The sequence below is a fragment of the Myotis daubentonii genome, chromosome 21 (assembly GCF_963259705.1).
Source record: "Myotis daubentonii chromosome 21, mMyoDau2.1, whole genome shotgun sequence".
NCBI lineage: Eukaryota > Metazoa > Chordata > Mammalia > Chiroptera > Vespertilionidae > Myotis > Myotis daubentonii.
The window spans coordinates 16,067,451-16,093,311 of record NC_081860.1 but is presented as its reverse complement, the minus strand read 5'-3'; the positions used below and the strand labels follow the sequence as shown (position 1 = coordinate 16,093,311).

The following is a 25,861-nucleotide window of genomic DNA, read 5'->3' as shown; positions in this document are numbered from 1 at the left end:
TACAGGGTTCCCATACTTAGGCATGGATTAAACTTGGTCTTTTTCTCTCTAAAAAAAAAAATCAATAAAAACATACTTTAAAAAAACTTTTTAAAAAAAGTAACAAGGCCTTGAAGAAGTGCGTTTTAAAGCAGAGATTAATAAGCCTTTCTCCCTACGTGCCAGAAGCTTGAGTAACACCCATGATGAGTAGGGAGTTCACAATGGGTGAGGAGCCAGACATTTCTCTTCGCGCCTCCCGGCCTCTGCACTGGCTGCAGCCCTGGCCATTCCCCTTCCCACATGCTTGGTGTCCCCACGGTCTTTGGGGCACAGAGCAGAGCCTAGTCAATGTCGAGGGAGGCCCGGTGTTTGGAGGAGCAAGTGTCCTGAGCGCTATGGCCCAGGTGGCTCTGTTTCCATCTGGACACATGAAATCTCAGACGTGCGAGAGGTGACTCCAGGATGGCTGTGAGGGGGCCTTGTGGCGCTGGGATGAGTGAGTGCATCTGCAGCCTGTGCGATGGAGCAGAACTGGGGCCATTTTCATCCTGTGCGTGGGGGGTGCCCTGGCCTTCCTTACATAGGTGGCTCCCAAGACGGGGGAGCAGCTGGGAGCCCCCACCCCCAGCCACTATTTGCTGGGGCGGAGGGACGAGGCCGGCAGATGAGTTTGGGATCCATTTGTCCAGGAGCACAAACTTCAGAGCTGCCAACCAAAGAGGGGAGGCACCACCAGCTGACTGGCCACAGGCCTGTGGGTTCCAAGGCTGGCGGCATTTTACAACCCGCCTGCTCCCCGCCTCCCCTGGGGAAAAGCACCCTGAAACAGGCCAAGGTAAAATACTGGAGAAACAATGGCCTCTTGTGACATTTTCTATTTCGAGTGAGTATAAGCTTAAATAAAAGAGTGGCTGTCAATAAAAGCAGCAACTCCATGGTTGTCAGGACCAAAAGACTTTGGAGGGGGCGGTGATGTTAAGGAGTGCCCTCTAATGTGTGTGTCATTCATTTTTCAAGTGTGTAAATTTTCGAAAAGAGAGAATGCAAACGTTGTCTATAGAAATAGGAGGAGGAGGAAGTGGGAAGGGGCACGGAGAGGGGGTGCCCCGGGACCCTGGTGAGGGGTGGGGGCACGAGCGGTTTCCTTTCCTAAAGAATTAAGGGGAATTAAATAGCTCTTGGAGGTGGCGCACTAGCTTTGCAGAACTTGGGAGCCGGGTGTCGCTAGCGGTGAAGACTGCATGGTGTCGGCTCCAGTGCAGGGGCAGGGGAGAGGGGGACCCCTGGGAAGGGAACTGGGGCGGCCCCTGGGGAAGGAGCCGGGGCGGCCCCGGGGGCGGGGGTGGGGGCGGAGCAGGTGAAGTCGGGCGCATCACCCGCCGGGAGCAGGAGCATGGAGGCGGGGGCGGCCTGGGGAGCCACAGGTAAGGAGGGTCTGGCCGGCCAGCCTCGAGCCGCCTGCCTTTCTCTGTCCGCCGCCCGCTGGCCCTCCCCTCGTGTCGGGTTTCAATGCTGGGCTGGCTGACAGGCTGCAAAGCGGACGGTAAACAGCGCGCCCGGCCAGGGAGGGGCTCCTGACCCTGCACCTGTCGCCTCCAGGGAGCGAGAAGGGCTGGCGGGTGCTGGCGCTCACCCCCCAGGAGCAGACCCCGCCTCTCCGGCCGCCCAGGGGCCACCCGGCGTAGGGACTGCTGACCTGGGCTTGGGAAGCGCACAGTCGGGGAGAAGTCAGCGCAGCACCTCGGGTTACCGCAGGCGCCCCTGTCGCCCCGTCCATGGGGACTGCCAGGTCTGCCCTGGGCACGCAGGCAGGCGGGGCAGGTCTCCCAGGGCCCCGGGACCTGTGCGGATAGAGTGTCAGAGAAAAAGCACAGGAAACCCAGGCAGAGGGTGTCAGGAGGGAGTGTTTGCAGGGAGCAGGCGTAGGGGCGTGGCGCACCGAGAAAGGGGAGGTCTCTAAGGTAGGGTCACTGTGAATGGCCTGAGGACACATTCCTCAGCGCACACCCCTCCCTAAGAGGCCCTGCATTAGAAACCACGTCGTTTTGTCGTTATGTTGATGAGATGCGGGAGGAACCTAACTCTTGTTTATATCGGTGGCGGCGGTGGCAAAACTGGTTTGATTGCAGCTTGTTGCCTAAAGCCTAGAACTGCCCCTGACCGTAGAGGAAGTCCTTGTGTTTATGACCTCACCTGAGCGCTGTGCCTCTGAGCGCTGTCCCCCTGATTCAGGGAGTTAAGGAGGGAAGGTGGCCTCTAGCCGCTTGTCTGCATGAGCTACATTGCTCCTGGAAGTTGGCGTGGGTCTAGGTGACAAGGGATTTGTCTCTATCTTTAGCGGGGGAGATACTGACTCCTTTTTCCTTTTTTTTTTTTTTTTAATGCTTTCTAGAATGTCCTTTGTCATGGCTGTGGATATGTTTGAAAGCTGTGGCAAGAGAAAAACTGACTTTACTCTTTTTTTTTTAATCCTCTCCCAAAGATATTTTTCTATTGATTTTTAGAGAGAATGGAAGAGAGAAGGAAAGACAGAGAGAAAGATCCATTGGTTGCCTCCTGCACATTGAGGCCCCGGCTGGGGAGGAGCCTACAACCCAGGTACGTGCCCTTGACCAGAATCGAACCCAGGACCTTGCGGTCCTGGACGGACATTCTCTCCACTGAGCAACCCAGCCAGGGGAATTTACTTTCTCTTTTGATCTCATCTTCCTTGTGTGCAGAATGGAGATTTTGCCCACTTAGGGACTTGCAGGAATATCGCACATTTTAACGCTTAGCCAGTCCGACTGCACAGGTTCTAGACCAAGCTTCCTCCCTCCCCTCTGCGCAGTGGTACCCCGAGTCAGAGACTTCCTCCCAGCCACTGCCCCTGCTGTGTGGCCCCACCCAGGTCTGCTTCCCTGTTTCAACTTCCTCCCAGCCACTGCCCCTGCTGTGTGGCTCCACCCAGTCCTACTTCCTTGTTTCAGGAAAAGTAATGGTTCATTTCGTCTTCTGAAAAAGTGTAGTCGGCCAAAATGGTTTAAAGATTTTCCTGTGTTTATTTTAGCGTTCGCTGGGGCCTTCACAGTTGCCGATGGCCCAGAACACACAGCAGTCCCTCGATCATGTCCACACGCGCTAGATCCTAATGGAGAGGAGCTCTGCACAGCTGCCCCGCTGCCTCAGCTTGCATAGCCCATTTCCAACAGGGGCTTGAGCACATCACGTTTCCGGAGAATCTTTTTTTCTCCAGCCGGAAGCGTTAATCTAACAATTGTGTTTTTCTTTATTTTAAAAAAATATATTTTTATTGATTTCAGAGTGGAAGGGAGGGAGAGAGAGAAACATCAATGATGAGAGAGAACCATGGACCGGCTGCCTCCTGCACGCCCCCTACTGGAGATCGAGCCCACAACCCGGGCATGTGCCCTGACCAGGAATCGAATAGGGACCTCCTGGTTCATAGGTCGATGCTCAACCACTGAGCCACGCCGGCCGGGCCGCCCCCACGTTTAGACAGCAAGGGCTGTATTGTTTCCTCGGACCTCTACTGGTTCCTGACCCTGTCCTGGCCGGACAGAGTGAATGACCCGGAGGTCAGGACTCGGGCTGGGCGGTGGGAGGGCAGTGGGCACTGAGGTGTTGTTTTTCGACCTTTGAAACCCTTGTCTGCTGACCAGCTGACCGGCCTGAGCTGGACTCCTGCGGGCAGCTGGCTCCCTGCTCCTCTGCGGACATCCTTCCTGTGGCCCAGCGCGGGGACTTCCCGACAGGGTCACAGGAGAGCCTGTGCCCTCTGCTGTGCTGTGTCGTTTAGGAACCTACTTCAGGGCAAAACTCAATCACGATTGCTGTTAGCTGCCTGGAGGCCATGTGACTTTTAAAATCAGGGTTCCTGGGGATGGGACGGTGCAGTTAGGTGACCGTCAGTCACCACTGAAGGTCTGGGGCCTTTGAGTAACACGCTTACGATGATGATGATGATGATGATGATGATGATGATGATGATGATGATGTAGCAGCTGTGATTTGCAAACTCCGTGCTTTTGAGTGCACCCCAACCTCAGCTGGGGCGTTTCCGCTCCAAGGCCAGCAATCAGCAGGCTTGGGTGGGGGTGCGGCACACAGCATGTGTGACTCTGAAGGCCACTGTCTGTTGAAATCCAGGCTTGTCTTTCCCCACCCCCTGCTCTGGCCCCCTGGAGCCGTGTCATACTCCAGTGCCCGGTCAGTGCCCTCATTTCCTGCTTAAACCAATGCCTGTTGTCAGTTGGTCTGAAATCAGTATTGATTTCAGAGAGGAAGGGAGAGGGAGAGAGAGAGAAATATCAGTGATGAGAGAGAATCATGGATCGGCTGCCTCCTGCACGCCCCCTACTGGGGATCAAGCCCACAACCTGGGCGTGTGCCCTGACCGAGAATTGAACCCTGACCTTCTGGTTCATATGTTGAAGCTCAACCACTGAGCTACCCTGGCCGGGCTAGAAACCTCTTGGTGCTTCTTTGCTCCTTCAAAGCAGTGCAGCCCGGGCGCCGCTGGGCACCACCTGAGGCTGAGGGCCGGGTGGGGGGGTCCTCCGGGAGGGCTGGGGGAGAGCGCCTGTGCACATGCAGGCGTAGTGGGGGCTCCCCAGGCCCCACCCTCCTAGTCCGCTGGGTTTCCTTGACTTGCAGGAATCAAGATCAATGTGTTCTTCTTGGAAACCAAGTCTCTACCCACTACTCACAAATTCCATTAACACGAGAGAGAGCCCTGTTTGCTTTCTTGCATTTTGCTGAAATAAACCCTCATCAAAGTTCCCGGATGTGTCATTCCGTGTAAGTGCTTGAGAAGCCCGTGTTGTGGAGTCCGCACTGTGTGAGCCCTCCCTCTGGGGCTGTGTCCCTGCCCCCTTCTCCGTTACCTGCTGCTTCGTGCACTGTTTTTGATGTGCATGTATGTGGGTAGAGGGGTAAAACGCCCAGTGAATTACAGTCAGTTGTTCGTTTTGACCTTTATGTTTCCAGTAAGTGATTTGCGTGCTGCCCGTGTTGGTGCTAGTAGAGCATCCGGGTGGGGGGAAGGGGTGTATTTTTAAGCTATGCAGAAGGAAAGGTACTGCTTAATGTTTTTCATAATACATGAATATTGGATAAACATCTCATTAAAGTCTTTAAAAAATACTTGGGGTAAAAACACTAATAAAACAACATCTGTCCTGCAAAAACATAGCCTAGTTACTTGTTGGTAAATATCTGGTTTTGATCATAACCAATAAATACAGAATTAAAAATGAATTTAAGTAAATAACGATTAAGTCTCAATTTAGCTGAGCACAGGTCATCCTGTTTTCATTTCTTGCCTTCTTTTAAACGGAGATTCTCCCTCCCCCCATTCTTGCCTTGATTCCATTTTCTCTCCTCTTTTGAAATTTAATATCTGTGTTTCTATTCTTTCAGGGGAGAACTTGGAAATTGTAGTATACATATTAGCTCCAGTTAATTCTGAAGTTAGTCAATTGTAAACTTGCTCTGGGATTGTATGAGGGCCTTCGCAGGCGTGGCTTGGTTGGGATTCCAGAGTCTGAGGATCGGTGTCTTTCATTAATTCTGAAAAAAAATCATTCTTTATTTCTTCAAATCTTGACTCTTTATTACTCTTTTTCTTCTTCTGGAACTTCAATTATACTCTTTCTGGAGCTCTTCAATCTACTCTCCATGTCTCTTAACCCGCTTTTCATGTTTTGCTTCTATGCTGCATTCTGGGTAATTTCTTCATACATTTTTTTTTTTTAAGTTCATTGGCTATTTAGGACATTCATTTCTAGATCTACTCTCTTTCCCCCAGAATCTTATTGGGCAAATGAAAAAAACTTGGCTATTTAAACTTCTTTTTTTGTTGTTATTCTTGTTAATCCTAACCCAAGGATATTTTCCCATTTATTATTAAAGAGAGTGGAAGGGAGGGGGAGAGAGAGAGAGAGAAAGAAACATCGATGTGAGACAGATGTATTGATTGGTTGCCTCCCCCCAAGCCCTGACCTGGGTGGGGATCTACCTTGTAACCGAGGTACATGCCCTTGACTGGAATTGAACCCTGGGCCCTTCAGTCCACTGGCCGATGTTCTAGCCACTGAGCCAAACCAGCCAGGACTGACCTGTAACACATTTAATATCCATATCTTCTATATTGGACAATGTCCGTCTTTGCGGTGGTTGAGCGTCTGATTCTGTGGTTTATGCTGGCATGTCATGGCGGTCTACTTTTCATATGTTCAGAGGTTTTTTAAATCAGGTCGGAAAGCTAGTGCCTTTGTCCCCGTAGCCAAGCCTACTGCCTGTTGGTGGGGAGGTGTGACAGGAAGCAGCTGGGTGAGCTGCTGTTCCCTCCCGCCTGCCCCAAACAGGGCTCCACGTGGGACCCCCACTGTGACACCTCTGCATGCAGAACGAACCGTATGTTTCAGTCCCACCTCATACCCTTTTGCATGATTGGGGGGGAGGGGAATAATCAGACTCCCCAAAGTTCAGATGAGGGGACCTGCATTTTAAAAGCAATTAGAGTGCCATAAACCTCGGTGTGGGTGGCACAGAAAGTCATCTGCACACTCTACCATCTCAGCTTCCGGACGAGGGCTTTATTCTCAGCCAAGTCAGTGACAGGCTGCGAATTGGCCAATACTAAGAACCTGAGAACGGAGCCACAGGCTCCTGTCAATCACCCGGAAGGCAGCCTCCCCGCCACTCGCAGACCCTTCCCCGAGCTTCCTCAGCTGCTCAGACCCTCTGACATATCCCACATCCTGTCTTCCAACGCTCCCTTTTTTCACTTCTTGGCTAAGAATAGTTTGGCAATCAGATGCTCATCATCAAGAACCAACGGAAATATCCAAGTGTGTCTTTGCCTCCCTTCTGTTCTCTCCTCCCCGGTGGGGAACGCTCCGACCCCCGGCCCCTCTCCGGGTGGGGCCCTAGCGCCAGGCGGTGCATGTTTGCTGTCGGCCCCTGACATTATGTCACAGCGCTCCCCTTGCAGGTGTGTCTCGTCATCTGTCAGTCAGTGTTTGGAATGAGGGGCCCCTGGTTAAAGAAGTTGGGGAAGGAAGTGCTGGGTTAAGCAAATTCCACTGCAGAATTGCTCAATGTCCTGATTGCTGACAGGCACGCGGGCCGCCCCTTCTCGGAGCTGAGCGCCACCGAAGGCCCCTTTCTGAATGTTCTGGCCTCAGAAGCGCTCCCTCCACGGCTCAGCTTGTGGAGCTGTGCTCCTCAGGGCAGACCTGGGGAAATGAAATGCTGGTATGTGAAAGGTGCACACACCTTGGACTCTGCAATACTGTATACATGCCAGGCACTGCCTCGCACAACTGCGGGTACTTGCGTATTTCCCGCTGTATGCAACAGCCCTGTTACAATATAAATTAACGTAATCACGTTTTAAGTTACTTAAAAGTAGTTAGTTCTCAGGCCAGGTCAGTGTGGCTCAGTGGTTGGACATCAACATATGAACCAGGAGGTCACAGTTCGATTCCTGGTGCGGGCACATGCCCTGTTTGCAGGCTCGATTCCCAATAAGGGGGCGTGCAGGAGGCAGCCTACCCATGATTCTCTCATCATTGATGTTTCTCTCTCTCTCCCTTTCCCTTCCTCTCTGAAACCACTAAAAATATATTTTTTAACAAAACAAAACAAAAATTCTGTACAAGTGATATCGACTCTTAACCATTTTTTAAAAACAAAAGACAAATGCTGTTTTACTGGTACAATTTTTTCACATCCTCAGCAAGAACTGTTGTTTTTGTAATTTTAAAATGACAATCCCCATTACTGAAAAACACAAGTGATTACAGCCAGCTTTTCCAGTGACGTAATGCTGTGCAGTGACCAATGGGTAGAAGCTTTCTGAAAATTTCTTTACTAATGTTTCTCATATGCGAAACACTTTGCTTAAAATGAAAGAATTTTTCTAATCATTGTAGTGAAGTGGTATTTGGGGAGAATATTCAGCAAGTTGTACTGAATCAATGATTAAGTGCAAAGCAAGGACCCCTGTGAAGGTCTTCATTTATTGGCATTGCTATTTACATAGGGAGGACCAAAAAGTTCTGGGAAAGCCCTAGAGCATCAGGCCTTACCCGACTCAGCAGCAGTGGCCTACCCAGCAGTGGCTGGCTGGTCCCCAGTGGGGGGCAGGCCGTGGCTCAGGGGTGTGTGTGTGGCCTGCCTTTCAAGCAACCCTGGGCATGCAAGCTTTGGCCCAAAGATCCCGAATGATTTAAGTATTTTCCCCGGAATACCAACATTTAAGTGTTTTGCTTGTTGGATGACTACAGCAAACATATGCTTAAAGTGAGTTCTTCCATTTGGGACTCATTTCGGGATTTCCATTTCTTTACAGTCTGCAACGAATTATCATTGCAACTGTGGGCCTTTTTCCATAAAAGCGTCTTACATTGTATTGAAAAGATTACATTCTTTTGGCTTGGGCAAAAGATTTCCTGTCCCGTGGAAGCCATTAAAGCCCGTTAGCATTTCACATCTGGAGTGGAAGCCCCTGCCGGGGTCTGCCTTCTGGCACCACCCACGGCACCACCCACGTGAGTGTGGCCGGCTGACTCCGCCCCCAGCGCATGCGTCGGACACCCAGACTCCTTCCTCAGGCCCCTCGCACTGGCCAGGTGTGTCCTTGAACCTCATCTCCTTGGGCTCGGTGCCAACCCTGCCATCAGCAATGCCTTTTTTTCATTACAAAATAGGTGAACATTTTTTTTTTTAATTAATTGACTTCAGAGAGAGGAAGGGGGAGAGAGAGAAACATTGATGTGAGAAAGAAACATCGATTGGGTGCTTCTGTACACGCCCCGACTGAGGGTCAAATCCACAGCCTAAGTGTGTGCCCGGACCCAAAATCAAACCCGCCACCTTCTGGTGTACAGGATGGGGGTGACACTCCAACCCACTGAGCCACCTGGCCAGGGCAGTGAGAATCATTTGTATAGGGTTCTTTTGGGTGATTTTTTTAACAATATATTTTTTATTGATTTTAGAGAAGAAGGGAGAGGGAGGGAGAGAGAGAAACATCCATGATGAGAGAGAATCATTGATCGGAGCCTGCAATCCAGGCATGTGCCCTTGACCGGAATCGAACCTAGGACCCTTCAGTCCGCAGGTTGACGCTCTATCCACTGAGCCACACCAGCTAGGGCTTTTTTTTATTCTTCAAGAAGTGATGTTCCCTTTAACAAAAGAGTCAAACTGATGGCCTTTCTTTTCTTGCCTCCTTGTCCCCCTCGCAGGCGTCTACCCGGTGGATGTTTTGGAGGATGACCCCGAAAGTCATCGGGAAGCGGCTCTGGCTTACTATGCCGCGCTGAGGGAAGGGGCGCGGCCCGGGGCAGACGTCTTCTCTCTGCCCACCGGGGAGCAGGTATGTCAGATCCTCCTTGTTGGCAGAGAGCTCTGAAAACTCTCCTATGTTTATTAGAAAGTAAATGTTAGTGAACATGTGTTACAGGGTTAAAAGAAAAGCCTTCTGGAGCGAATACTGTGTAATTCCACCTTGAGAAGCAGAAGGGTTCCTGGATTGGGATTCTGGAGGCCGGATAGAAGGCCAGTTCTGCGAGGCAGGGAGCCCACAGCCTGCTGTGAATGCCTTGTCTGCCACTTACTGGCTGTGTGACCTTGAGCAAGTGTCTTAACCTCTCTGATCTTGGTATTCTCAGCTCTAAAACTGGGACAGTGAGGAAACTGGCTTTGCACTGTGGTTAGGAGAATTAAATGAGATACTGTGAGGCCTCCCGCAAACTTGTGCAAGCAACCTGCCTGCCTCACTCTTTCCTTAGTTTGTTGTACCCTCCTCCGTTTTCAAAACGGACTTTGCCGTGGAATGTGTTGGCTTGTGCTCAGGGCGCTGGGGGCCATGGGCAGTCCCAGCATGAGTCAGAGACCCGCACTGAGGCTCTGTCCCAGGTGCCGGGGGCCACGGATCTCTCGAGGCTGCTTGCAGCGACCCGAGCCAGGGCAGCGGGCAGTCTGAGTGGCATTGTCCAGGAGGACTGGAAGGGCCTCTGCTGAGTGGGTGGGCAGGTGACCCAGGAAAGGGGTGGCAGCCCAGGGCCTCTGCCGTGTTACCCTGTTACCCTTTACATTCAGCGCAGAGCGGGTCAGTTTTCCATCTAGGTGTTGCCTGCATCCTGTCAGATTAACCTCCGAGTAACAGCGACCTTTCAGCAAATACCGTGCTGATTGATAAGTGACTCCCTCGCCTTCTACGATGAGAGAACACAACGGCCATGTTATCATCCTTTTCAGGTTAAACTTGAAGCTTCGTCCGTTTGCTTCTGCACGATGCACCGGGACGAGCCTCAACACCAACTCTTGGTCTTGGTCAGTCCCCAGGACACAAAGTCAGGTGGGTAGTTACTACCGGACTTAAAACCTCGGATTCAGGCTTACCGCTCATGACGGAACCAGACACCTAGGAGGTGGCGGTGCCGCCCTGGGGTTGGACCTAGAACGTCAAGCAGAAGGATACATTTTCAGCTTTTAGAGAGGACACAGTGCATTATTTCTATTCACGACACGTTCTGATGACTTGCATTAAAGACACTAGATACACTCTTGCCCACAGTTGTGGTGTTCAGGCCTGATTTTTTTAAAGATGTATTTTTATTGATTTCAGAGAGGAAGGAAGAGGGAGAGAGAGAAACATTCATGATGAGAGAGAATCAGTGATCAGCTGCCTCCCGCATGCCTCCTACTGGGGATCGAGCCCGCAACCTGGGCATGTGCCCTGACTGGGAATCGAACCGTGACCTCCTGGTTCATAGGTCATCGCTCAACCACTGAGCCATGCTGCCAGGCATGTATGGTCTCTTTAATAAGGAATTAAAAACCCAAACCAGCCCTTAATTAGTCAACCCTCCTTGAATGACATACCTGGTGAAAGTGTGGGGTTTAGGTCTTTAACTGCAATTTGCAAACGGGGCCTCATCAGCTCTCCACACACACCTCGTCCCCCTCACCCCCCACCCCATAGAAGCTTGCCTTTCGCCTGCGTGTTAGTCTGGGGTTTGCTGTCTGGTGATATCCTTGACCAGGGAAAGGTGTCTCTTGTTGCCGATCCGAGACTCAAGTGCTCAGCTGGCTGGCTGGGGGTTGCAGGCGTGTTGACTGGGAGCCTGGGGTGGCTGAGCTGTGTGTGATGGCTTCCCCATCAAGGTTAGGACATCCATTTCCATCTGGCAAACCTGGTCTCCATGAACAGAGGGTCTGTGATAACACCAGGCCTTCCCCATGGCCTTGAACTTGGACTCCAGCTCCAGGCTGGAGACAAGGAACAAGTTAGTAACACGGGGTGCCCACAGGACCCCCTCGGTGAACAGATTGTCAAACACGCCCAAAACGTCATTTGCCGACTTGAAGAACACATCCAAATTCCAGCAAGCCCCCCACCCCCGCCTTTCTTCAGCGTTTAATAATATTCTGGGTGTAGGTCTTCAGCTACAGTTTGCATAATGTTAACACATGACCGACTCTTGTGAATCTGCTTCCTATTAATTACTCAATTTGTTGGTTGTTCTCAGGAATGTAGTAGATATTCATACGCTCCCCGAGGGCTCACTCTGACCTTTCCTTACACGTGGGATCGCACTTTAAATAAAGCTCCCCCCGCTCCCCAGACTGCCGGGGCTCTGCCGTGGTGGCTGCGGTGTTTGCGAGGTTCCCGAAAAGCGTCTCGGGTGTCCCCCACCCCTCGTGAGTCAGACACGATGTGTGAACGTGCCTCTGTGGCCTGAAGCAGGTGGACCTGGAAGGGGCCGGCGGTGGCATAGCTCCTCGCGCAGCTTTCAACGTGTCTTTTCACGCGTGCTTAGCCGTGACCGTGGAGGTCGCCGTCGCCGGTTGCTCTGTGAATTTCCTGGAGCCGTTGTATGTGTAAAGGCTGCGTGTGTTTGTGTGTGTGGTGTGTGTGTGTGTGTGAGTGTGTGTGTGAGTGAGTGTGTGTGTGTGTGAGTGTGAGTGTGTGTGTGTGTGAGTGTGTTCGTGGTGAGATGGAAGTGAAAGCAGCAGAGCTGATGGAGAAGCCCTCGGTGTGGTTCGCTGCTGCTAAGCTGGCGGAGTCCGTCCCAGGGACTCGCATAACCCGGTGAGCAAAGAGCAAAGGAAAAGCAACGGGCTGCTGGCAGTCCTGGCTCAGCGCCGACTGCTGGTAGCGTGTGGTACTGCAGCCTCCCAGCCCCCTTAGGAAGCTGGGCAGGCACTTCCCAGACAGGTGGCCTGAGAGGCGCAGGCCCTGGGCCCCTGTGAGTCTCACTCTTGCCTGTTTGTGTGACCAGAGGCTGCTCCGTGTCACCACCGGACTAGACCCCTCTCCCCTCCTCAGAGGCCAGGGGATGGACAGAAAGTTCCAGGCTCCTGATGGCACCATTGCTTCTGGCTCGTCAGGAGGGATCGGGTCGCCTATATCTTCCGGGCTCTTCCCAGAGGGTGTTCGGGGTTCCTCCTCAGCTCACTCACAGGGGAGACAGACGTGGGCAGGGGCGGTGGGGGCTGTGGGCAAGAAAGGACGCAAGCCCCCTGGAGAAGCGGGACTGGGGGAGGCTCTTGGGCAGGTGTTGCCACATGCAGCCCCCTCCCCAGCCCTCGATTAGACCGTCTCCCCCCCAGCCCGCCTCCAGGACGCTTTGTGCCGGAGCATAGCACTCGTCCTTCAAATGGCTGCTAAGTTTTTTTCCGTGTCTGGTGATTGCATGTCATCTGCACCCTGAGAAAAACAAGCAGGGAGTCGAAAAATGATGATTTTTTCCTGGAAAAGCGTTCCCGTTATAGGCCTGCAGCGGCGGCAGAGCCAAGGCAAACATTCAGAGGAGCTGTCCCGGGCCTGGCGGGATTGCGACACCCAGGGCCTGCGGCCAGCCCTGCTCGGGGCTGCGTTTGGGGCAGGTGGGCGGTGGGTCAGGAGGGGTGGGAGGGTGGAAAGTGAGGGGCGCCCCTGGGTGCCCAGGGAACTTCAGAACTGGGGGGCCCTTTCTGTGACGCCCCTCACTGCAGCTCATAGAAGCAAAAGGGTGTTCGTGCTGGAAACAGAATTCTGTTTCCCGGGGGCTGAGAGGGCTCCCGACGGGAGGCTGTTCGCCGGGACAGCTCTGTCCTTCAGGGACACATGTTGGCTCTTGTTTGGGCTCCTCTTCTTTAGTCCCCGTTAATGTATGGCACGGAGTTGGATTTGAACGCAGGGAAACAGCCTTCCACAAACAAAGGCCTGTCCTTACAGGGGACCAGTGGGATCTGGAAAAGGGGGAAGGCCCACGGAAAATACTCTGAGTGTCAGGGATGGATTCCGAGTTGACGGTTGTCTCCAGCTGCCTGCTGGCCTCCCTCCCCTGTGCATGTGTGCGTGTCTGTGCGTGTGTTCATGCGAGTGGCTCAGTGGTTGAGGGTTGGCCTATGAACCCACAGGTCAATGGTTTGATTCCTGGTCGGGGCATGTGCCCGTGGGGTGTGCAGAAGGCAGCCGATCCATGATTCTCTGTCATCATTAATGTTTCTCTCTCTCCCTCTCCTTTCCTCTCAGAAATTAATAAAAATATATTTTTAAAAAAAGAGGATGGAGCCGGAGTCTGGGGGTTGGAGGCGTCTCGAGGCTTCTGGGGTTTTGGCCCTGCAGCCGGGCTGTCTGCAGCTCTGTCTGCTCCCCCGGCCCTGAGACGCTCGCTGTGCGTGCCCTGGCCCAGCCCGACGAGGTGCAGACTCCCTTCCTAGCCAGACTAGCTTTGGTGTGGGTTTCTCTCCGCCCCCACGTCTTGTAGTGGAGCTGTACCTCCGGGTCCAGGCACCCCATCCTGCGCCATCTTCCTTGAGTTCAAACCTAGACTCCTGGCGGCCACATGGCTTCCTGCCGGAGAGCCACGGGGAGGTGGACGCTCGAGCACACTGCGAGCCAGATGTTCCCTTCTCCGTGGCAGAGGCGCCGAGAGCGCGGGCATCTGGGGAAGGGCTTCCCTTTAAGGAAGACATCTGCACGGAAATGGTAGCGCGTAATGCGAGGTGACAGTTGCTATGTCAACGCGTGTGTTTCCCCTCCCCTGAGACGATTGACGGGCGTGAAGCCCCACAGCCCTTGGGACGGACGTGTGTTTTGCTTTGGCGAAGATGGCCGTCACTGTGGTTTAACTGCTGGGTTTGGGGGAGGACTACATATTTCTTAGATTTGTAACGGGGCAGTGGCGGCTTGGACTGCAGGGGAGCGATGGTGAGGAGGGGGAGTCCGGTCGTGGGGGGCAGGGGGGCGGGGGCAGCTGGGGAGGCAGCAGGGGACTTGAAGCCCCTTCTGTTGTGATTGAGGGAGTTTTGATCCTGGGCCAGTCCACGGACCACTCACAGGTGTGGGGAGATAAGACCTGTGCACGTGTGTGCATGCGTGTTCGTGCTTGTGTGTATGCACACTGTGCTCATGCATGTGTGTTTGTGCACGTGTTTGTGTGTGTGTGTTTATCCGTGTGTGTGTGTGTGTGTGTGTGTGTGTGAGAGAGAGAGAGAGAGAGAGAGAGAGAGAGAGAGAGAGGACTCCCCCCTCCTTGGTTCCTGGGCTGGGATGGGGCATGGCCTCCCCTGTCTCTGCTCAGCTCCGGGCTGTGTATCAGCTGCCTGTGGCCTCCCTCCCCCAGTGACGCCAGAGCCCAAGCTGGGGGCCTCCCAGGGACGCTCCCCCAACACCCCTCAGCAGCACTGACTCCCCCTCTGGGTCCTCGTGACACTTGGCCTCCCAGCTCGATCCCGCACCTCCCGTGCCCCGCCCCGTATTGGAGGGCTGGTTAGGTCTCTCCTGTCCCGGCTGCCAGCTCCCGGGGGCGAGGATGGGCGCTGGGGCAGCACCGCACAGGCATTCGGGGTTGAACTCCGTGGCTCATGCCGCCTCCGGGCAGCCGGGCCTGGGGAGTTAGCCTGAGGGACCTCGCTGTCTTGACTCGTTCGGGGAGCCTTGGAGTGTCACGGAATGAAATCCATTCCTGACATCTGCTCTGTGGCCCGCATCACCTGTCACCCGGAGGGAGAAGGAAATTAAATTAGTTGAGCAAGGCTGACCTCCCTGACGAGGCGCGCCCCGTGGATGGCTGTCACCACTGCACACGCCGCCGGCTGCAGGTGCCTGGGGTCCGGAGCCAGGGGACGCTGATCGGAATCGCATTTTCCCTTCAAAACCATTTTCTGACTCTCCGATCTCGCTGGCCCCGGGTCTCAGCTGCCCTGGGCAGGGTCTGCAGCATGTCAGCCCAGATCTGCGCCCGTCCATGCCCAGCGGGCACGGCCTCTCTCCCAGGGCTGCGCTTTTCTGACCAGATGCTGCCACTCTCCAGAGGGCTGATTCTATTTTCCAAGAGCCATCTTTTCTTTCTTTCTTTTTTTAAATAAATTCTTATTGATTTCAGAGAAGAAGAGAGGGAGATAGAAACATCCATGATGAGAGAGAATCATGGATCGGCTGCCCCCCGCATGCCCCCTACTGGGGACTGAGCCCACAACCCAGGTATGTGCCCTGATTGGGAATGGAACCGTGACCTCCTGGTTCATTGGTCCACACTCAGCCACTGAGCCACGCCAGTTTTGAGGGCAGTTTATTTTAGGCCTGTTCCTCATTGTTACGTAGCAGCTTAAGATTCATTTTGAAAAAAGCAGTTCCGTCTCTTTGGTGACAACTTGTGTGACTAATGAGTGCCCTGCCCCCCGCCGTGAAGCTTCCCAGGCATCACCCAGACACCGAGACCTAACAGCTTTCCTGTTTGAGGCCGCCTTAGTACATCCAACATCTGTGTGCCAGCGACACACTGTCAGTTAATCGGACGTCTCCTATTGATTCATCTTGTTAAGCAAGAATAATCCTGGGGGCTTTATAAGGCTCCTGTGCGTTCCAGTAGGTGCCACTTTGAACATGAATTTCGTTGAATTAATAAGGCAGATGTCAAGCATTTAATTGGCCCTTCGCTCCCAGCCGGCTCCGTCAATCTGGGGACTGTGGTCGGGGCTGATATAATTCGCCGATGACATGCCACTGACGTGTGGATTGGGTGCCGCGGGTCTTCGGAGAGGAGGGGCTGGCTGGGCGGAGTTATGGTTAATAACGGGCTAATGCCACTGTGGCCTGGTCTTCACCGAGAGAAACAGGGAGGACCGTGGCGGCGGCTTACCCGGATGGCCCACAACATTTGCTTCGTGAGCTTGGTATTGAATGGTGACGGCTTTTGTTTTCTCCTCCACGCTGCCATTTTCCTCCCAGTCTTTTTTTTTTTTTTTTTTAATATATTTTATTGATTTTTTACAGAGAGGAAGGGAGAGAGAGAGAGAGTTAGAAACATCGATGAGAGAGAAACATTGATCAGCTGCCTCCTGCACATCTACTGGGGATGTGCCCGCAACCCAGGTCCATGCCCTTGACCGGAATCGAACCTGGGACCTTTCAGTCCACAGGCCGATGCTCTATCCACTGAGCCAAACCGGTTTCGGCGTTTTCCTCCCAGTCTTCAGCTGACAGAGTTTGACTGAGAAGATGTATCTTTTTATTTTGTGGCTTCTGGACCCCCTGGGCTCAGACACCTGGCTTGAGAAGCAGGTATAAAAATGGCAGTAAGCCCGGTCGGCGTGGCTCAGTGGTTGAGTGTTGACCTATGAACCTGGAGGTCACAGTTCGATTCCCGGTCAGGGCACATGCCCAGGTTGTGGGCTCGATCCCCCAGTAGGGGGCATGCAGGAGACAGCTGATCGATGATTCTCTCTCATCATTGATGTTTCTGTCTCTCTCCATCTCCCTTCCTCTCTGAAATCAATAAAAATATATTTAAGAAAATAAAAACGGCAGTATAAGGAGTATAGAGAAAATACCACAGGAGAAATAAACGGTGGTACATCCATTCAATGGCATAGTATTCAGCGCTGAAAAAGAATGTTGAGAATCCAGGCATGAAATGGCACGGGGGAACCATAGATGCTACCAGGCATAACCTTTCCCTTGCACGGCAACGGCGGCTGCATGCTGCCGACACCGCCTCTGGTGACCAGCTGGCTGGGTGCGTGTCATCACCTCCTCTTGGCTTTCTCTCTAGTCGTGGCTGTTTACCTAAAGGACTCCTGGTGGGCCACCGAAGACGTCCTGAGGACCTCCAACCCTGCAAGAGAAGGCCTGATGAAGGTGAGGTGCTGCCATTTAGAATGGATATTGCAGAAGGTTTTAAGAGTCATCGTGCTGTTGCCATGTAAAATCCCCCGTCCCTTTAATTACATTTTGTTTCTTAGCGAGCTCTTCTTCACCAGTTACCAAAAAAAAGCTTGCTTAATGTTCTTTCTGTTAACATAAATAGTGGCCCTAATTTAGGGATTAGAACAGGTCTTATTTTTGTGTTTCCAGAAACGTTTCTAAGTCAGCATCTCATTCGCCACATTATTCCCCCCCGTTAGGAACCTGCACAGATTAAGTGCATTTTCTTTCTCTCCTCTTCTGCTGCCAGCTTTTGACTGGATGTTTCCCTTAAGTTGACAATTATAACCTCCCACTTCACACCGACCGGGTGTTGTGACAGGGTCGTGATGCTTAACTCTGAACTTGATTTGGCTGTTGCTGTCTGAGACACCGAATTGGGGTGGCTTCTCAGAATTAGCTGGTGTGGCCCGGCCAGTGTGGCTCAGTGGTTGAGCATCGACCCAGGAACCAGGAGGTCGCCGGTTCGATTGCTGGTCAGGGAACTTGCCCGGGTTGCAGGCTCGATCCCCAGTAGGGAGCCTGCAGGAGGCAGCCAATCCAGGATGCTCTTCTGATCAATGTTTCTATCTCTCTGTCCTTCTCCCTTCTTCTCTCTCTAAAAATCAATTTTAAAAAACATATTTTTTTAAAAAAGAAATAGCTGGTGAGGTTTTCACAAATCTTTTTCTCATCTAAGATTTGGCTCCAGATAAAGGTGAAATATTTCACATTCTGGGCCAATTAATAAGTTTACTGGCTCTGCACACTGTGTACCATTTGCTGGGATTCTGCAAGCTGCCGTCTTTTTATTAGCAGAGCTGTTGAAAAGCAGACTAATGTTTCAGATGCCACTTAGGTGGTCTTTTCCGTAGACCGGCCGAGGGAACTGAGGCTCAGAGAGGTTGAAGTTGCGAATGTGGACCAAGAAGCCACAACCACAGATGATGATCATGATCATGATGGTGAAGAAAATGTAAGGGTCAGGTATTAAATATGAAGTGCAGCCCTGCCAGCGTGGTTCAGGGCTTGACCATCAGCTTAAGAACCAGGAGGTCACGGTTTGATTCCCGGTCAGGGCGCATGCCTGCATTGCAGGGGCCAGTCTATCGATAATTCTCTCTCATCATCAATGTGTCTATCTCTCTCCCCCTCTCCCTTCCTCTCTCAGCTCAATAAAAACATCTATTTAAAACAAAAAACCCAACACTACCATTTGTATGAAGCTCCCCTCTCCCAGAGCCTCAGTTCTAATGGATGACGGGCAGGAGGCGGCCGCTGGCCGGCTCAGCAGGTGCACCGGCCCGGCCTGTCCCTGGGCCTGCCTGTCCCTGCAGAGTCCCCATCCGGCTGCCATCAGCCCTTTGCAATGAGGCAGGAAATCAGTGAATGCATCACCTACCCTCTCTGAGCTTCAAGCTCCTCACCAGCAAAGCGGGACCCCCCGGCAGGTGGTGAGGGCCGGATGGCAGCAGGCGGGGCCGACTGGTGTGAAGGTCGCGGGTGTGACACCTCCGTGGGAAACGGTGCACATCTTGGCCTCGTGCATGAGAAGGATCACGGGTGGGCGGACGCCAAGCGCAGGATCCACCGCCTCTGCTGTTCCCCTCCGCCTCACTGGCTCGCTCTGCTTTCCTTCAAAGGTCCAGTCATTCGGGGAGAGGATTGTGCTCTTCGTCCTCAACGTCGTTATCTTTGGGCGGCTGGAGAGGAGCTTGGATGACGACGCCATGTTCTTTTTGCCTCACTCTGGGAAAGAGCAGGCTAAACTCCTGTGGCGGGATGGAGCCGCGGTCGGATTTTACACAACCAAAGCGAAAGGCGAGTGGCCGGGCCGGGCCGGGCCATCGGGCTCCCTGGGCCAGCGGCCGTGGGTCCGAAAGGTTGGCGACCGCTGCTCTGCGTGGCCTCCTGCCCCCGCGGGCCCCCAGCACAGGCCTTGTTGGGGGAGAATCTCCGGGTACAGCAGGTACCACTAACTCAGCTGTCATGTAAACGAACCCAAGGTTCAGCCCTCATTCTCACCCGCTTCTCCTCCTGCTGGAGGTGGGCTGAAGCCTGTCGCTTTGGTTCCCAGCCTGGGCCACGTTGCAATTAATGGTGTAAAGTGACTATGCAAGCACTTTGCTTTTCGTTTCGTCTCTGGAATGTTACCTTAGCTGTCAGGACAGTACCGTTGCTGCTGGCTCATGTGTGCGGAGCACATGCGTGCTGAGAGTCATGGACGGGCCCTCGGAAGCAGGGCAGGTCGCCACCACAGCGGGGTTGGGGGGGCCAGGGCTCAGTTTCCTGGGGCAAGTGCCATTTGCCAAAGGGATCGGTCTCTTTAGAGTTGCTTTCTAAAAAAGTTTTTTAACTTTTTGAAATTTATTTTTAAATTATAGTTGATATATAATATTAATTTCAGGTGCACAACATAGTGCGTAGGCATTTATATACCTCACCCCAATAAGTCTGGTACCCATCTGTTCATGTGCTTTCTTTAAAAAAATAAAAAAAGGTTTTTTATTGATTTCAGAGAGGAAGGGAGAAGGAGAGAGAGAGAAAAACATCAATGATAAGAGAGAATCATTGATCGGCCTCCTCCTGCACGCCCCCTACTGGGGATCGAGCCCACAACCTGGGCATGTGCCTGACCAGGAATCGAAGTGTGACCTCCTGGTTCATAGGTGGACGCTCAACCACTGAGCCGCACCGGCTGGGCTAGGACTTCCCCTTTAAGTTGCAGTGGCTTTCCTTGTCCTGAAATTCCATCTCTGCCACCGTTAGATGGTAAGGCTTCAGCTTTTCCCATCACTGTTCTCTGTAGCTTTGGGGGTTGAGTTATACCCTGTGGCCAGTAAGCTTTGTATAGAAATCTAAAAGGAACAACTTCACATTTCAGGTTCCTGACAGCCCAGCGCTAATGCTGGAGCAGCCCTGGGAAGCATTCAATTAGGTGATTGGCAGCCCAGACAAGCCTGTGACCTGGGACATGGCAGGGATGCTTGCAAGTGGCCCAGGGACTCCTGTTCGCCCCTCCCCCAGACACCCAGGGCCACGGGCGCCTCCTGTCTGATTGTCCGTCAGGCAGGGACCCTCATGCATCTGGCCTTTAGCAGAAACGTCAGCAGCAAACAGTGGAGAGGCCAGAGAGCGGTGTTGTTCACGTTCCAGCTCCACCACCCGGGGAGAGAGGGATTGCTGTCCCCTGACCAAGGGCTTGTAAGACGGGGTAGAGGAAGGGTGCAGGGGATTCCTGGGGTGCAGCCGGCTTCTCACGCTGGGCGGGTGCCCAGCACCTGCTCATTGCCACCTGTGCAGACCAGCTTCCTTCACTCCCTATGTTCCCTGCTTCCTTCTAGCCTCAGCTTTAGTTTGCCATGCTGCCCACCTGGCCTCCAACTGTACTTGCCTTAAAGGGGCAGGACCTCCCATAGTCCTGTTTCCTCTTCATTCATCTCCTGAAAGAATGAGATGCTTAAGTGCATCTTTTAAGTACAGTTTTAATACAACTCATTGTAACCTTTTAAAGTCAGTGTTACAGCCCGTAGAAGCTGCCGATGTAAGTGTGCCATTCAGGGACTTTCGCTAATGTAGAGAGTGTCGCCAGCACCCCACAAAGTGCCTGTGTGGGGTGAGTGGCTGCTTCCACCCCGCTCTAGGCACCCACCGACCTGCTCTGTCCCCATCACTGTGCCGTTCCTGGACATTTCGCGGACAGGGACGGATGCGCTCTGCGGCTTCTGTTCTGACATCCGGCTCCTCTCACTTAGCATGGTGCTTCTGAGGCTTATCCAAACGGTAGCAGAGATGAGTATTTCATTCCTTTTTATTGCCGAGTAACGTTCCGTGCTGTCAATGTGCCCCGTTTTGTTTGTGCACTTACCGGAACGGTTTCCAGGTTGGGGCCGTTATGAATTAAGGCTGCTGGAAGCGTTCACGTACCTGCCTTTGCGTGGGTGTGGGCTTTCATTTCTTTTGGATGGGTTCCTGGAAGTGGAAGGGCAGGGTCGTTTGCTAAGCCTAAGTTTAACTTTTTAAGAAACTGCGAATTATTTGACACAGTGGCTGTAACATTATATATTCCCATCAGCAGTATATGAGGGTTCATTTCTCCACATCCTGTCAACACTAAGTACTGCATGTCTTTTGGATTATGGCCATTCTGGTAGGTGAAAAGTTCTGTTTCACTATGTGTTTTTAAAAATATATTTTTATTGATTACAGAGAGGGAGATGGGGAGAGAGCGACATCAATGATGAGAGAGAATCATTGATCGGCTGCCTCCTGCACGCTCCCCACTAGGGATCAAGCCAGGAACCCGGGCATGTGCCCCGAATGGGAATCGAGCAGTGACCTCCTGGTTCATAAGACGACGCTCAACCACTGAGCCACGCCGACCAGGCTCACTGTGGTTTTAATTTGCATTTTCCTAGTGACTAAGGATAGTGAGTATGTTTCCACTGATTGAAGACATGTTTGTTCAGATCACCTGTCCATTTTTTATTGGTGGTTTGTTTTCATTTTATTGAATTGTAGGAGTTCTTTATATCTTCTGGATATGTCTTTTTATCAGGAATGTGATTTGCAAACATTTTCTTATAGTCTGTGGCTAGTCTTTTCATTTTCTCGGTGGTGTTTTCTGAAGTACATGGTTTTTTATTTGGGTGAAGTCCGATTGACCCATTGTTTGTGGTTTGGTGTTGAATCTAAGAGCTGTTTGCCTAACCCTAGGCTAGGTTGTGAAGCGTTTTGTTTTTGTTTTTTTAAATATATTCTATCAAACCGGTTAGGGCATGAAGTGTTTTTTTCCCCTAAAACTTCGTGATTTTAACCTTTACATTTATGTCTAGATCCATCTTCAATTAATTTTTGTATATGATGTGAGGTAAGGGTCCAACTTCATTTTTAAAATACTGACTATAGCCCTGGCCAGTGTTGCTCAGTTGTTAGAGCATCGGCTGGCACACCAAACGGTCTTGGGTTTGATTCCAGGTCAAGGGCAGGTACCTGGGTCGCAGGTTCGATCCCGGCCCAGGTTGACCAGTCAATGTGTCTCTCTCATCGTCGCTTCTCTCTTCTTGGGTCTCCCCTTCCCTTCCACTCTTTCTAAGAATCAATGGAGAAAACACCCTCAGGCGAGGATGTTTTAACAAAAACTAAAACAACATGCAGACCAGTCTGTCGGCAGGGGGACTGGCGGACGGGGAGAGATGTCGTTTTGTCTTTGGTGGCTAGTGTGTGAAGATGGTGCCCGCGGCGTCCTGGCAGGTTGGTACAGGCCCAGGGGACAGCGTGTCTCTTGACTTCCCCTGCAGGCAGCCTGTGCGGCGATGGCACCGGCACGTGCTACCTGCTGCCCGTCTTGGACACCGTGTTTGTCCGGAGGCGACACCGTGGCCAGGGCCTGGGCGTGGCCATGCTGCGGGACTTCTGCGAGACGTTCCCAGACGACGAGGCCCTAGGGGTCAGTTGGCCGATTTCTCCCGCCATGTACCAAGGTAACCACACCTGTGTCAGGGAGAAGCGTTTGGTCAGGGGGAGGGATACCCGTGCATCCAGGTGACACATATGGCGGACCTCTTTCTTCTGAGAAAGCTCTCATGGCTTGAGCACAAACGAGCCTTTATCACAAGAGCCAGACCTTGCCCAGCCTGGGAAATCATTGGGTTTATATGTAATAAAAACAGCCTGGCCAGTATGCTCAGTGGTTGAGTGTTGACCTATGACCAGGAGGTCACGGTTCAATTCCCAGATTGCAGGCTCGACCCCAGTAAGGGAAGTGCAGGAGGTGGCCAATCTATGATTCTCTCTCATCATGGATGTTTCTATCTCTCTCTCCCTCTCCCTTCCTCTCTGAACGCAATAAAAAAAAACATATCTCAAAAAACAAAACAAAACAAAAAACAAATTCACACCAGGTCAGAGAGCCGCAGAACCCAGCGATCTGCTGCTGGCCCCGCCTGCTTTGCTCCTGCACTCGGAGTGTGTAGCTCCTCGCCTGGCTGCAGGGTGCCCGGGGCTGGCGGGGAGGCAGCGGCTGGCGGGCAGAGGCCGTGCCCGGAATGTGGGGGGCAGGCAGCGTGCGGGGAGAGAAGCGGCTGCAGGCTGAGGCCAGGCCGGCTGCCCTTGGGCTGGACAAGGGGCCTCAGGCCCAGGTTTCCGTCGGTGCTGCTGGCCGGCAATGCCAGGAGAGGGCCCGGTGGAGGCTCCCGGGCCCCGGGGGCACCAGGACCAGGTTCCCCTTCGGCTGCATGTGGGACATGGCAGCGACAGTGCTCACCTGGGAGCGTGGGCATAAAAGCCCAGCCTGAGGGCACGGGGACTCGAGGCGTCCACAGAGGATGAGCTGGAAGGTGCTGAGAAGAGGTGGCCCATGAGGCCCAGGAGGGAGGAGGGACAGTGCTGAGGTGGGTGAGGCTAGGGGTGAATTTGGTACCCCCAGTTCTCACGTTGAAGCCCTAACCCCAATGGTTGTATGTGACGATGGGATCTTTAAAGGGGTGACGAAGGGCCCTGATCCAGTAGGACTGGTGAGAAAGGGTCCCATAAGGACGACGCAGATGGGAAGGCCAGGTGAGGGCCGTGAGAAGGTGGCTGCCCGCCGAGGTGAGAGGCAGCCCTGCCACACCTTGATCTTGGCCTTGCAGGCTCCAGAGTTGAGCCAGTAAGTGTCCTGGTTAAGCCCCCGTCCGTCCGTGGCGTTGTGCTGTGGCTCCCTGAGCTGATGCAGGCGGGATGGACGAAGGGCCAGGATGGGTGGGGGGATGATGACAGGGCTGCGTGGAGCATGGGGCGGAGCAGAGCGCCAGGCGGGCTGGGCTGCAGGAAGGACTGGAAGGGGCCATTCCCACGGACTCCAGGCTGGGCTGGCCTCTGTGCAGGGCAGGCACCTCCCCCTGCCCCCCACCCTCACGAGGCCCCTTTCCTCAGTCTGTAGGAAGTTCCTGCTGGCCCACCCAGAGGAGCGGGCGCGCCTGTGGGAGGTGGAGCCCCCGGGAGCCTGGGGCCAGCGAGGCAGCATCTGGCTGAAGATTCAGCTCCAACAGGTGGGGCTCCCGGCCCCAGAGTCAGCGTGAAGTGAAGCGTGCACTTGGATCTCCTCATCCTCACGTCGCCGCCGCAGCGGCACAGATCCCTTTACACAGATGGAGTCAGGCCCGCGGGGGACACAGCATCCCGTCCTCCCTCCACCTTCCCTTCCTGAGCGAACCACAGCGGCCAGCCCCCTGCCCAAGAAGAGCGGGTGCCCCGCTCAGCTGGCTCCGAAGCTCCCTGTGACCTAGGGCCCCTTAAAGCAATTGACCGGATCAGTGCAACCAGGAAGACGGTGGATTTCCTTGTCCAGCAGGAGATCAGTTGGAAACATATTATTTCCAAAGACACACAGGGTTTCCTGTGAAGAGCTGGCCCTTGTCCTTGGGGAGAAGAAGAAAAAGGGGTTGGCCCCGCCGGCTTGGCTCCCTGGTTGAGCTTCGACCTATGAACCAGAGGGTCAAGGTTCGATTCTGGTTAAGGCACATGCCCAGGTTGTGGGCTCCATCCCCAGTAGGGGGCGTGCAGGAGGCAGCTGATCCATGATTCTCTCTTATCATTGATGTTTCTCTCTCTCCCTTCCTCTCTGAAATCAATAAAAATATATATTTAAAATAAACATGCAAATGAGTAGCTGGGTCTTTCTATGGGCAGCGGCATGAGTGATGTCCTATGGAGATGTCCTTGTCTACTTGGGCAGCCCCGTTACAGACTCGCGCACTGCCTTCAGTTTGGGGTGTTACCGTGGAGTTTGCCGGTGGGGTTTCAATGGCGGGTATTTGCCTGGTGGGTCCCACGGGGAGGCAGGTGGGGACGGGAAGACCTTTATGTAGCCAGAGGGCAGCGCAGGGCAGCGGACACGCCAACTGTGGGTCTCCACGTTGCTTTTTGCCACCTTGCAGGCTGCTACCAGCTCAGCCCTGAAGGGGAGGGCCTGGGGCAGGGCTGGATGGTGCGGGCGCCCCCCCTCTCGTGCTGCAGGTGTGGGGGTGCCAGGAGACCACGTGAAAGCATTGGCACTCCTTCCTCTTGGTGTCCGTGCCCGTCAGCGTCAAAGCCACCCCGAGGCTGCGGGGAGCTCATTAGAGGGCCATGGGCAGCTGATTGTCCTCAGCCGGTGACAGGAAGAGTGCCCTGGAGTTTATTGGCGATAATAGTGATCATTTGGGCTTTCACGGTGCCTTTCAGCGCGAAGGCTTAATGGATCTTTACAGGCATGAATGGGGTAACCAGGCACCTGGGCAGGAGGCCGTGGCAGGGCCGTGGCTGTGATCCTAATGAGACGGCTAAGGGATGTGCTCTGTGGCCTCCTGGAGTCCCTGGCCACCCGCGGGCTTGTGGGCGGTTTCACAAATGAGCCCGCAGCCCTGCCAGGCCGTGTGCCTTGGAGGCTGCAGTTGCTGGGCTGGGGATGGAAGTGACTAATGGCTCGCACGTCAGGATGCAGAAGCAGCGTGGACCCTCGCAGGCCGGAGGGGTGCACAGGGCGAGGACGTGTCTGCATAATTGGGGAGATGGCGTTCTCTCAGAATTGCACGGTGTGTGTGTGTATGGGGGGGGGGGGGGGTGCTGTTATTTCAGGAGCTGAGAGTTGGCCCGGTCTGGTCAGGGCAAACCTAGCTGAAGTCAGCCACCAGAGCTGCCACTTTCACTCAGGCTGAGGTTCGCCAA

General features: G+C 53.5%; 1 protein-coding gene across 1 annotated transcript; it reads left to right on the top strand.

Annotated features, from left to right (window-relative positions):
- The first annotated feature begins 1,352 nt into the window (after nucleotides 1-1,352).
- On the top strand, nucleotides 1,353-24,823 carry LOC132222775 (protein FAM169B-like). The gene is made up of 7 exons (XM_059677977.1): nucleotides 1,353-1,406; nucleotides 9,240-9,370; nucleotides 10,255-10,354; nucleotides 17,043-17,128; nucleotides 18,817-18,994; nucleotides 22,474-22,656; nucleotides 24,089-24,823. Exons 1-7 carry the CDS (start codon nucleotides 1,376-1,378, stop codon nucleotides 24,232-24,234), a joined length of 855 nt encoding a protein of 284 aa, XP_059533960.1. The 5' UTR covers nucleotides 1,353-1,375; the 3' UTR covers nucleotides 24,235-24,823.
- Nucleotides 24,824-25,861: the final 1,038 nt, after the last annotated feature.